Source organism: Cygnus atratus, chromosome 19, assembly GCF_013377495.2.
Source record: "Cygnus atratus isolate AKBS03 ecotype Queensland, Australia chromosome 19, CAtr_DNAZoo_HiC_assembly, whole genome shotgun sequence".
In the NCBI taxonomy this organism is placed as follows: Eukaryota; Metazoa; Chordata; class Aves; order Anseriformes; family Anatidae; genus Cygnus; species Cygnus atratus.
This window is the reverse complement of record NC_066380.1, coordinates 6,400,480-6,416,084: the sequence shown is the minus strand read 5'-3', so window position 1 is coordinate 6,416,084 and position 15,605 is coordinate 6,400,480. Positions and strand designations below refer to the sequence as shown.

General features: G+C 41.6%; 1 protein-coding gene across 3 annotated transcripts in view; it reads left to right on the top strand.

The window, feature by feature from the left end:
- SPTAN1 (spectrin alpha, non-erythrocytic 1) overlaps positions 1-15,605 on the top strand; it is a 50,566-nt gene that overhangs the window by 650 nt on the left and 34,311 nt on the right. For all 3 annotated transcript variants that reach the window (XM_035554953.2, XM_050714651.1, XM_035554954.2), the window contains exons 2-9: positions 8,167-8,406; positions 9,032-9,157; positions 11,490-11,630; positions 12,745-12,891; positions 13,514-13,647; positions 14,301-14,445; positions 14,540-14,694; positions 15,441-15,576. In XM_035554953.2, coding sequence (XP_035410846.1) covers positions 8,170-8,406; positions 9,032-9,157; positions 11,490-11,630; positions 12,745-12,891; positions 13,514-13,647; positions 14,301-14,445; positions 14,540-14,694; positions 15,441-15,576 — 1,221 coding nt within the window. In that variant the 5' untranslated portion in view covers positions 8,167-8,169. The remainder of the gene's footprint in view (positions 1-8,166; positions 8,407-9,031; positions 9,158-11,489; positions 11,631-12,744; positions 12,892-13,513; positions 13,648-14,300; positions 14,446-14,539; positions 14,695-15,440; positions 15,577-15,605) is intronic.

The following is a 15,605-nucleotide window of genomic DNA, read 5'->3' as shown; positions in this document are numbered from 1 at the left end:
AGAGGGGGACGGCAGAGCCCGGGGGGCCGCTGGCAGAAAGCCTCTCCCCTCAGAGAAAGCCTTCACCCCCCGAAATCCTCCCTTCCTCACAGAAAACCTCCCCCCGAAAGCCTTCCTCCCCTCACAGAAAGCCTCCCCCCCTCGAAATCTTCTTCCCCTCACAGAAAGCCTTTCCCCCAAAAAAGCCTGCCTCCCCCTCACAGAAAACCTTCCCCTTCAAAAAAAGCCTCCCCCCGCCCTCCCCCCCCCCCCCACACATAAAAGCCCCCCAGCCTCTGCTCCTTCCAGATGCAGGGCAAGCGCTGAGGTTTCCCTCAAAAAAAACAACAACAGTATCTATTCCTCTCCTTGCCTTTTTATTTCTATATTTATTTAACATAAAGAAATGACTGTCTTCCCCCTCCCCAGATTCCTTGCACACCCTTCTGGGGTTAGAACGGTATAAATACATTGCTAGTTCATCAATATGTGCCACTGAGGTAATCAGCTGCCCTGGTATTTAAGGGAAAGCACAAGCATTTATTGCATGTATCGTTTTTCCGGCAGGTCCATGTCGGCTGTTTAGGATTTTTAGTACGTGTTCCAGTGTGAAATGTACGTGACAATTCAGCAGTCTTTCATACATATTTAAATAGGCTCTGAACAGCAGTTGTCTGGAGATGGCAAATGAACAGGAGGGGAAAAAAAAAAAAAAAAAAAAAAAGGCCTGGAATGGTTCTGTATCTTTCTGGAAAAAAAAATAATCTATTTTCTTTTGGTGTTTTGTTTGGAGAGAAGTGCCAGAAGATTCCAAAGACTATTCTCTGAAAGGCCTTGGTCAGGGATTCAGATTTTTTCAAAACTAATATTAAATCACGTTGCGTGGCTTTTTTTGTGCATTTAAATGCAACTAGCACTCCGTCCTTCCATGAAATCTTCATTTGTCATTATTTGCTCTGCACGATTTATAGGTAAGGAACAAAAGGTTAGAAAAGAGGATGTTTTCTGCTGCTTTGTGTGCAGGATCTGTAACTGTAGTACTGGAACTGTTAAGCTGTGGAAAATACTTGAACCAGGATAGCAGGTTACATTGTTCACATGAAGTAATTTATTTCCATTCATACTGGGGGGAAGAAAAGTACATCTGGACAGGTTGGATTTAAATTAAATTTCTGTTGTTTTTCAATCAGATTTAGAGGTTATGCTTCTATGAGATCCATAGTAGATGAAGTTAAACGTATTTATTGTATTTTTAATTAAAAAAAATGTAATAACAAATACCAAATGTCAAAGACTGTCTTTTCAGCCTTCTTTACATGTTTTTCCTTTGCACAGAAGCCATGCATCTCTTTAAGACAGGGTGTTACCTCCTGGTGTGATACCCCTGTTTCTCAACTACTACATTTATAACTAACCCTAGTAATTTAAAGCAAATACCTTAGTATCGCTGTCTTCTTCTTATGTACTTCATATATTTAAGGGGTTCCATTGTTTTATTCACAAATACATTGCTTTTTGAGGGGAACTAGTTGTTTCCCCGGTATCAGAGGAAATGATATGAATTCCTCCCTTTTCCCCACTCCATGTTAGTATAGTGTGGGAGTTTGGTTTTTTCCATTTGTCCCTGAAGTGTAGGCAGCAGAAAAATGGGGTGGAGCAGACTGCAGATGTTGTCGATGGGGATTGCCAAGCGTCGTCCAGCATTGTGTTCCCATTGCTGACCGTGGATCAAATGGGGTGGCAAGCTGCCTTCTCTCTGCTGCAACTGATACACGTTAAGCTATGCAAATGCCAGGAGAGATATGCAGCAGCCTCAGCAAGCACAGACACAGAACTGTGGTTGTCCATGAACTGCTTCAGGGATTGCAGTGCGCTCATGGGGAAAACAAGAGTTAGGGGATGCAGGAAGTTTTCAGCTAAATATTTAGTGGATTAGGTACACCTAACAGCTATGTGAGGAGCCATCTCAAACAATACCTTCTGTTGCAGCTGCTACATTTCCTTTTTACTGTAGCAATTGAAAGTAAACATCTTTGTAGATATATATATATATATATATTCAAAACCTTCTCACTGAGTTTGTGTCTTTAAATTAAGCCACCCCGTTTGATTACTGTGTAGCAAGAAGAGTCATTTGCCAAGTCCAGATAACTTCCTTTACTTTCTGTTTTGACCTTCAGATTGTTACAGGTTTTTTTGTTGTTTGTTTGCTTTTTTAATTAACTGGAAAGGTTAGCACATACCAAAGTAATTAAGTTTTCCTGCTGATAATTGTAACCTTTTTGCATGGGGAGGTCTGTTGCTTGCAATAGCTTGCGTAACAATAATGCCAAGTTGTGTTATGTGGCAAGGAACCAAAAGGAAAGTATGGAATGCGTGCTGTGACGGAATATGCATTTTGGAGAGAAAAAAAAATGCGTTGAGCTATGTCCTTCCAGTTGTAGTTAGCTGAATGTTATCTCGATTTCCCCCTCCCTTTCAGACTCTGCATTCCTCCATCATGTTGTCATCGTTTCGTAAAGTCAAAGTCCAGGTATTTTCACGTAATGCATGAAGTGTCATTGCCACACTTGCCTGCCTTTATTGCAATGACCTGTTTGTAACAAAAAGCCATTTATCTGGGAGCTTGTCCTATATAGCATACGCTTTATTTGTACTCCAGTGTTCAGTCCGATCTGACTTTCCTTTAACACTCTGAATTTTCTGATTTCTTTGTGTAATGCATGGTGTGTGAACATTTCATGGTGTCTGAACATTCAACACGTTCAGGCTGTTGGTGTGGATTAATTTTCTAAGAGCTTTTTGTTTTAAAGAGTTCTTGAGCAATATCTTTTTAGTTGTAACACCTAAAAATCAGCCACGATAAGATTTACCTTGCAGAACATTTAAGTTAGCTTTGGTTCCCGTTCCATCCACCTGCACAGATTTATAATCCCCATCCTGTGCTCTAACCGCTCGTGTGTGCCATTCTCAGTTCAGTGATGGTGAAATAAATAGGATGTGTGGACCAAGCTCAGACTTCACCTGGGTAACACAAGCAACGAGGTTTTATCTGGAAATGATAGCAAACATGCTACAATTAAAATTATAAAGAAAAGATGCTAACTAGGAATAGAAAATGCTGGATAAATTATATAATATCCCATTACCTGTAAGCTCTGCGTTTCTGCAATGCAGTCAAGGTGATTTGCTTTCCGAGGAGCCTGGCAGCAGCACGCAGTCCTTGCCAGCCCTGCATGGTTTCGTCAGAGGTCTGACATGGAAAACAAAGCCAAACCCAAACACCTCGAACATAAAGGCACCAAATTCAGACAGGCGGTTCGGCTGTCTCTAATGCAGCTTCTCTGATTTAGCTGCTCTTATTTGAATAGTGGAATGAAAATGTTAAGACTGAATGCCTAAAAGAGCAGGTCTGTAATCGACTTCCAGGCTTCAGAAGTGCACAGTTAAGGCTGTGCACAAACCCTCTAATCGGCCTCGATCACTGGGTTTGCAACCTGCTTCAGTTCAATTGTGATTTGTACCTTTGTTTAAATGCCGCAGTTCGTACGTCCCTGTAATGCAAACTCAAATTCTGGGGCATGTGAGGATTTCAGCTGCACTGCGGTTGGTCTCCAGGAGTCTGAGGAATTAAACACCGACTTCAGCACATCTCCCTTTTTGTACCGAGGCACTCGATTTTCTGCCTTGGGCTTTGTAGTCTTTAGGAGACCTGTGATGGCAGCCAGGAGTGGGGGGACGTAGGGTTCTGCTGCTCGTATCCCCCTGACATTTCTTTATTGTAGGTTTAAATTCATAACAAACCAAACGAGTGTGCATTCATTTTCTTTCAGTAGCATTGCAAATCTGCAGGATAGGGTGTATGACAGGACGTCCTCCGGTTACTTTCATAGCACGAAATGCTTCTGCGGCTCCCTTCTTAGCAGCAGCAGCCAGTAGGTACTTCCAGAAGCTCCTTTATTCACCTGCAGTACTCGCACAAACTGATCTAGCACTAAATCAAACAGTCACGGTGGTTTTGTCCGAGGTGTACCTAGCGGCCTGCTTCTTACCTTCCTTCGTTTGAGGAAGCTGCCTGCAGAACAGATGCAAATGAGAGAAGCGCGTCCTGCTTTTTCCCCTCCGTCCTTTCCTCACGAAGGTTATTTTCGCTTCCAAGATTAGGATTCGCATTCCTTCGCTTCGAGAAAAGAGATGAGCAATCCGTTCCCCTCCCAGCAGGGAGGGAGTGGCCGATCGCAGGGCTGGCGGCTCCGGTGACAGGAGGCAGCGAGGAGCCCAGAAGTGTGCGAGGAGCCCAGAAATGCCTGGGAGCAGGGAGTGTTTGGGCAGGGAAAGCAAAGCGCTCACTGCAGGCTCACCAGGGACGGGTGCTGAATGCGGGTAACGCATCAGGACTTGTCTTACCAGAAAGTCATTATTTTACTACATCTTCAGATAGCGATCTTTATATACAGATATCTGATTGCTTTTCAGGCAGAGTGGTTTAATTCTTTAAGCCTCTTGTAATTGTTTTTAAAAATCCGCCAAAATCTACTGTACAGCGCTCGATGCGTGTCACATTTGACTTTTTAAATCCCCGAAACGTCCTCCCGATGTTTTGGTGGGGGAAATGCTGACATCACTTCTATGTCTGCCCTGCTGGCATCGCTCTAATTCCTGTCTAACCCTCCTCACCGCCGCTGTTTGCCCAACGTGAATGATGTTGCTGACATCACCGCTGTTGCACTGCGGTGGCTGCCGATAGCCGCAGCTGTGTATCTCCGTCCGCGTTTCAGCGGGCAATTTGTACGGCTTGGGGAAGGCTAATCGTCTGAGCTTCAAGGGTGAGAGCAGTCAGTCCGGTTGTTACCGGTCTGCCTTCTTCAGATTTTGGCTTCAATCTACTCAGACTTTTTTCTTTTTTTCGAAAAACACCACTGCAACAGCGCACCGAAGCGTTTCTGATCGCCCTTTGGCGAGACGTGAGCGCTGAGCAGCTTTCCAAACTTGCTCCTGCAGCATGAGCGCAGGGTGTCAGACAGCCCCGCGCAGCGAGGCCCTGCTGGTGTGGAGGCAGGAGGCCAGCAGCAGCCCCGGGCCCGGCCTCCCCATGGCAGCCGGGGCTCGGGCTCTACCCGGGCTTATCGGCCCGGCGCAGGCTGCGCCCGGCGGCAGGGTGGGGCCGTGTCTGCTCTGGGACAGGCTGCGCGTGCCCCCGCGGCCGAGGGTAAGCTGTCGCTTCTCGATGGCCGTGCTGCTGGGAGGGCAGCCGTGTGTCTTGGAGGAAGGCCGAGCCTTTCAGAGCGTGGCTTCGCAGTGTGTCCTGGGCTGGGGGCAGCTCACGGGTCGCCCACCAGACCCCTCTCCCCCCATGTACTCTGCCCAGAGCCCTGTCCTCGGGTGCTTCCAGGCTTCCCCACCGCCCTCACCGTGCAGAATTCCTTCCTTGTGTCTCATCTAAACCCTTGGGTAGCTTAAAGCCGTTCCCCCTTGTCCTGTCGGCCCTCTCCTTGATGCAGAGACCCTCCCCAGCTTCCCTGCAGCCCCCTTTAAACACTGGCAGCTGCCCTAAGGTCTCCGCGGGGCCTTCTCTAGGCTAAAAACCAGGTGATGCAGTTGAACCGAAAAGGCTTAGAAACATCTCGGAGAATGGCTTTGTGTTCCAGGGGGATGCTGCAGCTCGCGCCTGGAAGCGCCGGAGGTAGGCTGCACCACTCTGCAGCATTGATGACTTTGGAGTTCAGAGCTCCCCAGTGACTGCTGATCGCGTTTTGGCACCGCGACCGCTCGCTGACGTCAGCTGATCTGCTGCAGGAAAGAACAGTCTATTATTGCTAGACCAAAGCACTTCTTTTACAATTGACTAGCTCGACTTGCTGTAGTTATAAAGGGAGCCTTTCTTTTAACCAATTCCAGCAAAAAGATGGGCCAGATTGCATGATTTGTGTGGTGAGAGGCAAAGCAGCTACCGGGCTAAAGCGCAGGAGGCCTCCTTTTTTCTTCTGATGTAAAACAGTTTAGCAGTTTAAATAATTTAAATGACTTACTAATTTAAATAATCTAATTTAATCATTTAAAATAATAATTTAAAGCGATTTGAAATAATTTGGCCGGTGGGGGTTGTTTCTAATACGGGCATACAAGCTGACTGCACGGCGTTCCTAAGACCAAGCGGGGTTTTGTTTTTTTCTGGTAATGCCCTTCCCCAGAACAAGGGGCGAGGTAGGATACAGTGGGGTGTTTGGCCTGTCTGCCACTTTGTTTCTCCTGAACACTATTCTGTTAAAAATAAAAGAGTTGCTGGATTCAAACACAATGTAGCAGCACGGGCAAGGAATTTTTTTAGTAATAACTGTCTTTTCTTGCCTGCTGTCTGTCTGTAGGGGAAGGCAGTGTGAAGCAGAGCTTGAAACAGCCGCTTTCCCAGGAAAACTGAGCTGTGGTTGAGCTCGGGCTATGTTCAGAGTCTGGTCTTTTAAAACTCCAATACCCCGATCAAGTGGAGCCATTGGTACTGCTGCCAGATGAACCCAGATGAACTGCATTTATACGGCACAGCCCCCACAGACCGTATTTTCCTTGCCCCTTTTGGCAGTAAGGAATGAAACACGCAGGCCTGGAGGAGAAAACAAAGCTGATTTTTCCTTCCTTCCTTCCTTCCTTCAAGTGCCGCAATGCAGTTGGGGCTCAGAGTTCACCGGAGTAACAACTGCTGCCGAAACGCTGCCCTGCGCGGGGTGGGACTGCGGGGAGGGAGCTGGGGACGTGTGAACTCGCCCCCATATGTTCCCTTCTATCAGATGGGCCCTCTACGAGTGCTTGGAAACCAAACAGCAAACATGGCCCTGTAGATAGCGTTCCAGCCCGTGGGGTTTTTCGTAGCATTATGCAAGATATGGGTCTAATTAAAGCATGCAGCTAGCTAACGACTAAATAACATAATTGAATATCTAACAGCGTAGTTTAGAGCTCGCCTGTGTCTTTCAATGTGCGCTTCCACACGTTGCTGCTTCTTTCTACTTGATAGCATTGATGGGAAGCCCATTTAGTTCGGTGCTTACAACATTTATAATAAAAGCATTGACTGTGCTATCCGTGTAAACACTTGTACACCCAGACATCAACCGCGCGATTGTTCACGCGCGGAGTGTTTGTTGCAACAGCTTCTTGATATGCACAGCGGGTTGGCAAACGACTGCCTCAGTATCCAAACTCCAGTGACCGTAGTGAGTCTGCTTTTTAATTTGCGTAACGCTTCTGTCCTAATGCGTACGCTTCTTATTGAAAATCAAATTGCGTTTTGAATGTTTAGGAATTAAAAAGTAAAGGTTATCCCAATTTTAATAGAACCCTAGATAGATAAAGCAGAGCAGTAGTCAGTTCTTTGGTGCCTGCGGTAAAAATACCAGATTGTAGTGTGTAAAGCTGTGCATAAGGGTTTGCAGTCGGCAGGATCATTAGGTATACAAAGTGCTCCTTTAATTCCTTGTCTGCTCACAACACCAGATCTGCGAAACGCAGTGTGAGTCTCAGTATTGGCTTTTGAAAGCTTGTGTAGGGAGTGGCAGGGTGGGTTCATAACTCCTTAATTGTCTGAGAGAGCAGGGGGTAGATGTATTGCACACGTGTCTATATATGCATGTATAATATATGTGTATATATGTATATACGTGTACTTACGTGGACCGGTTACCTGTCCTTTAAGGAATAGTCATATATATTATTAAATTTATCTATATTCAATATTTTAAATAAAATGGTTCCACATTGTACTAGATGTACAAGAAACATCTTACGTTTATATATCTACGTGTATATATATATACACAGACATATATACACATGTGCACAAACACATTTTTAAAGCACATTTTATAATTTGTGTTGGATGCTTGCATAACACAATTTGAGATGGCCGATATACAGCAGCCATATTTTTCTAAGACAGGTCGATGTTAAATGCCTTTGTAAATCCTGTTTTCCTATGATTTTCTGCTAGAAGTGTGTTTTCACTTATTTGTATGTATAATATTTATATTTTATGTACATATCTGAACACACAGAGTAAGACTGTAAGTAAACCACGTGTGATTAAAAAAAAAACACACACACAAAAAACAGGTTCTTCTTTCATGGATCTCTTCCTACCCTACCTTTGGTTTATAATACAAACAGAATGTTAACTGAGGTTTATTTGGCTTTCAGAAAATGGATCCAAGTGGTGTGAAAGTGTTGGAAACAGCAGAAGACATCCAAGAAAGGCGTCAACAAGTTTTGGACCGTTACCACAGGTTCAAGGAACTATCTTCTCTCAGGCGCCAAAAACTTGAAGATTCTTATCGATTCCAGTTTTTCCAGCGTGATGCAGATGAGCTTGAAAAATGGATCCAAGAGAAACTCCAGATAGCATCTGATGAAAATTACAAAGACCCAAGCAATTTACAGGCAAGTCCTACTGCCATTTTATGTTCTACGACTAATATTAGGGCATACCAGGTCAACTGGAATAGACAGAACAAAAGCATAAATGTATCTTGATCTGAGAGCGGTGAAGAAAGATGGATGCAAATACATGCAGCCTTGCAAAGTGTTCTTCAAAAGCCCAGTTTCTTTGCTGATATAATTGGAATATTTCTAATAATGGATTATATGCTAAATCAGAGTAGAAAAAGTTATTCAGTGCATTGTAGTGTAAAACCAGCATGGATTAATCCTAGAATTTGTTGGGCTTTTTGGCTCTGTAAATAAATGTGAAATAATTCTTATTGTTTCCACAAAAAAAGATATTTGTAGAAAATTAACTTGTGTGGGTGGAGCTAGCTGATGGGTTCTCAGATGTTTGAACACTGTGATGTACAAGAGCAAACACAATAACAAAATATCTAAAATTTGGGATGCTTGTATCCGCCCGTGAAACATATGGTACAGCTATGACTTCAACTGTGTTATTTTATTGTTTGTTTTTCAGTACTAAATATGCACAAAATACACTAAAAATCTTGATGCTGGGATATGTGGAGGAGGGCCGTGCACCAGATCTCAGCCATGTTCTTTGATGTTCTATTTGCAGGGGAAGCTGCAGAAGCACCAAGCCTTTGAAGCCGAGGTGCAGGCCAATTCAGGGGCCATTGTTAAACTGGACGAGACTGGAAATCAGATGATCAATGAAAGCCACTTTGCATCTGAAACCATACGAGTGAGTTTTAAAACGATTTTTTTTCCCATCTTACAGGCTTTTCCTTGAAGACTTTTTGTAGGTTACACAAATAGCTCTATGTTCGAAAACACTTTTAAAAATTCTACAGATAATTTGATTAGTGAAATCGCAAGAGAATTTGTATCTCAAAAGCTTTACAGACATTCCTCTCTTCCGTTGAGCACCAAGCTCTTATCTTTTTTTGGATCCAGATTGTAAGTGAACTATCTGCGTATCGAGTCCAGGAACATGGACAGGAAAATCATCAGAAATTCAAACACGTATTGAAAGTCACAAGGCAGATGATTAATTATGCTTGTGATTGTTCCCAAAATGGCACACCATCAAGAAGCAGCAAATTCACAGGGCCTGATGTCAGGGATGTTGCGTAGTTTTGGATTTAAAAAAAGAAATGCATTTTTTGCTTATATAACATTTTAATTTTCTGCAATAATAACTATAAGTAATGCACACAACCTCATCAGTAAACTTCAGAGACTTAATTTCTGTCTGATCTGGCCCAGATCAGGTCTCTGGTGATCTTAACCTTGTGCTTCAGTTGTACTGGCTGTACGTCTCACCCTCTTGGAATTTGCATTCTGCAGCTTTTTGTATGAGCTCCAAGTACAGAGGCCTGTCTGCCCTGATTGTGCAGCAGGGAAAGCCTCGTAGGACAGGTGCCTCTGCAGTAGCGGGCAGTAAGCTTCCTTCAGATCCTGAGATCTGTGGTTGTTTTTAATTTCTTCCCGAATCTCTCAACCTGTGCAATGCAATGTCATGCATTTTTAAAATCTTCATCGCCACACTAGGCAGGATTACACTTGACAGTATTTGAGTGATAATCACTATTTTTAAAAGTTTGAACAATTATAACTTTTAAATAAGGCCTTAAGAGTTGCCTTCTACTCTTTTCCTTCTTCTATGTATTCTCATTTTTCTCTGGATATTATTAGGGTTTTCTTATTCCCGTATATGTGTGCAGGTGCATATGTGCACGTACCCCACAAGTAAAAGCTAATTTTTGTTTTGTATAGCAACTTCTTTTCTAGGGCTAATTTTGTTAGATCTGCTGTTTCTGGGCCTCAGTGAACTTTCTTCGGTGTTGCCTATGTCTGCATTTTTCTTTAGTGAAAAAAAAAGTGTACTTAGAGTTATTTAAATATTCTTGTTTTATATGTTTTGGATGTGAGCCGGTTTAACTTTTGAAAAGAAAAACACCAGTGGTGTTTTTGTAGTGATTATCAAAACTTAACTGAGACCTTTTCATACACATAATGAAATGATGAGAGTAGTGACTAAGGAAAGCGGAAATACTTTTTCATACTTTATTTAATAAAACACTCTAAAGTAATTATAATTTTAGAATTGTGACCACATAATCTATACTGCAAATATAAAAAAAAAAAATGCTTTTGGATGAGTGACCTTAAATAATGCTGCATCTTAGCTGTGCTGCTCAGTGTCGGTTCTTACTCGTGTTCTGTTTGGAGTGATAATTTGTTTTTTAATGGTTCAGTCTTTCACGCCGTACAGGACTGCACAGCGCCCAATAGTAACTGCTACCCAAGTTGGGCTCCACATACGAGTAGGTGAAACTTTTGGCTGTGCAGTGCAACTTCTGTTTGCAATATCTTCTTTCTTCCTTGGCTGACAGTTTGCACTATCCTTTGGGGCAGTGCTAGGAAATCGAGTAGTGTGGGCTTTTTCTTCCCTTGAGACCTACCTAACTGAACTTTCTAAGTGGATTAAAGAAGTATCCACCCATGCTCGATGTTCAAAAGCTTCTCTAGCGTGACTTTCAAGTTTCAGATCTAGATGAGCAAAGCGTTAGAGATGCTGGGTGGAGCAGATACTTTCCTGTTTTGCAAGTTGTGTCCCTGTGTGGGAGTGTGGTTTTTCTTTTAATTGTCTATAAAATATATAGTCGCTCCCAAATGTTTTGGAAGGCAGAGTGTAGCCATAAAGACTCAATATTAAACCTAGTAATTGCTCCTAGCACTTCACTATTATATTACTTAACACTGTTGGCTAAATATGTTAGCTGACTGGTGCTAAGAGAAACGGTGAAAATACTGTAAAGTGGCACAAGTTTGACTTGAAACAAGAATGCTCAGTTCAGTAATTTCTAACTTTGTGTTGTTTTATCATTTTGTATCATTTGAAAACTAATTACTCGAGATGAAAACTTAATGAGGTTTTTCCACCCTTTGTCTAATGTAAGATTTAGGAACATAAAACTTTGGGGAAAAAAAATCTTATTCTAAGAACCAGAAGGGAATAAATTTAATCTCATCTGCTACAGGATTTTAATATCAGCATCCTATTGTTCTAGACTCGGCTGCAGGAGCTGCACCGGCTATGGGAATTACTATTGGAAAAAATGAGAGAGAAGGGAGTCAAACTGTTGCAAGCACAAAAGCTGGTGCAGTACTTACGGGAATGTGAAGATGTCTTGGACTGGATCAATGACAAGGTATATTATTACCTGCGTTTTCTGTGTTCTTGATGGAAAATCTGATGCATTTGTATGGAAATTTTCTATCAACATATAGTTGCTGGAGTTCAGGTAGCCAAAGAAAGCTTTTAAAGGCACCAACACATTTTATTTAGTTTATTTACATTGTATAAGCAGTACATCTGCAAACCAGTGTTCTTTTGCAGCCACTAAAAAAAGGTACTAGAGTAAGAGAGGAAGCCTGCATGTTGGAGAGCATAGCTAAACATAATCAGGTCTCTTCTTTGCTTTAAGAAGACCTTCATAATTATCATAACAATCAAATTCAAGTTTCCTGTAAGGGAAATCTTCAACATGTAAAGGCAAATTTTTGTTATTAATATTCTCAATGATTTATTATAGAAAGTGGCCAGCCTAACCAGCAAGCTGCATGCCAGCAAGCTTTATGTACATAATTTCTTATGATTGGAATGTCTTTAGATGCACATTGTAAGGCCATTTGCTACAAGAGAACTGTTGGCTTTTGATTCTTTGAACTCTGAGGAAACAGACCACAAACCACAATATCAAGAAAAGCCACAAAACGATCATCTGGGTTTTCTTAATGATAGTTTGGTATTTTGTGTCACTGTGGGTTCAATCATTAAACCTTGCGTAACTGTTACAGAATCTGACAATGCAATTTTCATTAAGAAATCTTGCATGAGAAGCCTATAGCAAAAGCCCGTAAATAATCTAAAAATGTAAACAAATTCTAGTCACTGCACAGCCAATTATTTTGTTGTCATAAAAGTATGTTTTTTCCATGTGTATTTTGTTTCAGTAATTTGGGTTGTTGTAGTAGGGATCAGCACACACAGAACAGAGAACCTGTGATAATGGAATTGGTTATATTTAATGACTTGGAAATTAACACATAGTGATCCTGGATGTTCTAATGTAAAGATGTGGGGTGGGAGGTATTTTTGTTTTGAAGGAAGAAATTTTGTAGTTTTACATCTGATTTTAAACACAGCGATTGTAGCTGTCCTTGGCCTATTCCAAAATTAGCACAATTTGCTTTCTGATTTCTGGTCATGATTTCTCATAGGTTGTACTGAAATATACTTTTTTTTTTTCCCTATCGCGCTAGGAAGCAATAGTTACCTCAGAAGAGCTTGGCCAGGACTTAGAGCATGTTGAGGTTTTGCAAAAGAAGTTTGAAGAGTTCCAGACAGACCTTGCAGCTCATGAGGAAAGAGTAAACGAAGTGAACCAGTTTGCTGGCAAACTTATCCAGGTAAACATTCATGTGTGTTGAAAATCTCTCCTGGCAAGCCTGGCATAACACAGCAAGCTTTGTCTGCAACTTGCTTCCCTCCTGCCAGTTTGGTAGGAGACATTTATAGTTTTACTATGTATGTGTTGGAGACATGGCTATTTTAACCTTGAGTGGCTATCATTTGATTCATGCATTCTTCTGCTGGACAGTCGGAATAACTGCCTCCGCTGAGAAGGTTCATGAAAATGTGGAGAGTAGTGATTTGTAAGACACATTGTAACATTTGAGTTTAAAGGTGTTTCCCTTTGGCAACCAAGTTTTACATATCTTCTCTTTTAGTATGTCATCTGGAGCTTGAGCAAGGGTGGAGACAGCACAGTACTGCATTCCAGGAAAAAACAGATATTGTTTACAGCCCTCTTCCCTGTTGACTAATTAGTTCATAGGGAAACTTAGACTACTGCAAGAATATTGAATGTTTACACGGTGATGCTTTAGGAAAACTATTCAACTGAGAGCTCATGTGGAAACTACAGTAATTGTAAATTGATTTCTTGGAAAACAGTGGTGTTTTGAGGTTTTGTCAACGGATATAAAGCCCTGGAATACATGGAAATAGCATTTTTCCTTTGTTTACTAGGAACAGCACCCTGAGGAGGAACTTATAAAGTCCAAACAGGATGAAGTAAATGCGAGCTGGCAGCGTCTTAAGGGGCTTGCCCTTCAGAGGCAAGGAAAACTCTTTGGGGCAGCTGAAGTTCAGCGCTTCAACAGGTATGATCCTGGTTGGGTCTGCTGAAGTGATGTCATATTCGTATGGATGTCTAATGATTCATTCAGCTACATACAGTATTGTGAGAAGAGCTACCGTTATCTGTTTTTGTTTTATTCTTCCTCATGATTCTTTGAATGAGGACCATGTTCTAGAATTCCCTTAGAACAGTCCTTCTGATTAAGGTTTCACCACCTGGCAGTTCTGTTTGTTCTTGCTCATGGCAGTTTTCCCACCCTTTACTCTGAGAGCTTCTTCCCCCAGTTCCATATTATATGAGCCATAAGAGGCTATATATTTTTATTGTTGGCCAGTTGTCAGTCCAATTGTTTTCATCTGCTTTTTATGTTATTTCTTGAAGTTTGCTTTAATTAAATTGGAGAAAGGTCCAAAGTGGAAAATGGACAGTGGTGCTATAATTCCTTATTTGCATCTTGTGACAGCATCTGAAGAATGGCCTGCCAACACACTTGAAGGCTTTTTGAAATTAAAAATTATATGTGTGTATATATATATATATATTCATTTTTTTTAATTGCAGTTGGCTTCAGTGCTTATATATGGATTTGTATTGCCAATATGCCTGTGATAAGTGAAAACATCCTACCTTTTCCATAAAAGGTAGACTGCTTTCAGCTTGTGCTTTCTTTTGAAGGGATGTGGATGAAACCATCAGCTGGATTAAGGAGAAAGGGCAGTTGATGGCCTCAGATGATTTTGGCAGAGACTTGGCCAGTGTACAGGCTTTGCTGCGTAAGCATGAAGGCCTGGAAAGAGATCTTGCAGCTTTGGAAGATAAGGTAACCAATAGAGATGCATTTTACCTATGGTTTAAACTAAGTAACCTGCTTGTAAAAGGCTAGAAGCTTACTCACCGTTTATGACTGGGTTTAGGTTAAGGCCCTTTGTGCAGAAGCTGACCGTTTGCAGCAGTCTCACCCAATAAATGCTTCTCAAATTCAAGTGAAACGGGAGGAACTCATTGCCAACTGGGAACAGATCCGAACTCTGGCAGCAGAGAGGCATGCTCGCCTTAATGACTCCTACAGGTAGGAATACTCTTTTGCCAAAACGGCCTTTTTTCCTTTCTCTTCTTTCTTTTTCAAATTTGATAATAGTACTCTTGGAAGGGGAAGAAAGGGAGACTACAAAATTTGGGGATGATTATGGTGTTCTCAGAAATAGTCATGTTCACCAAACAATATACAGTGGTTTCTTTTAGTAAAAGAAATAATAATAGATAATTAAAGTTTTTGGTCATTCTGTGAATATGGATCAATTATGAAGATAAACTTGATGTTTTAGGACATGTTCACTTCTTCTGTTGGAGTTTCTATTTGCATTCTGAAGTGCGTTATCTGACTATGTTTTGGTGTTTTTTCAATGTATCTATTATAAATCTTTTCACTGTAGAGCCTTTATGGTTCTTGAGCTATCTAGAGACAAGCTATCTTGAGACACTCCGAGAACTGTCTTGGTATCTGTTGTCTTCAGCATACATATAAGAGTATTCATTTTCCTTTCAATATAAGTTATATGCAAAACACATCTTGGAGAGCTATCAAAAGTTATCTCACTTGTTTTTAAACTTAGCATTTTCCTGACTTTAAAAGACTCCTTTATTAGGTTGAGAGCTTATTTATTTATTTAATGTTCTAATTGCATTTTGGTATTGTCTTGTCTGCTTTCAACCAGAGGAACAGCTTTTATGTTTGTAACCCTTATCTTTGGGGTAAGGATTGAGAAACTATGCCTATGAATGATTCCCAGCCATTTTTTCTGTTGTTTTCATAAGGTTGCAGCGCTTTCTGGCGGACTTCCGAGACCTCACTAGCTGGGTAACTGAGATGAAGGCTCTGATAAATGCTGATGAACTTGCCAATGACGTGGCTGGAGCAGAAGCCCTTCTAGATAGACATCAGGAACATAAGGTATAATGGTTAGCCAAATCCAGTCAGCA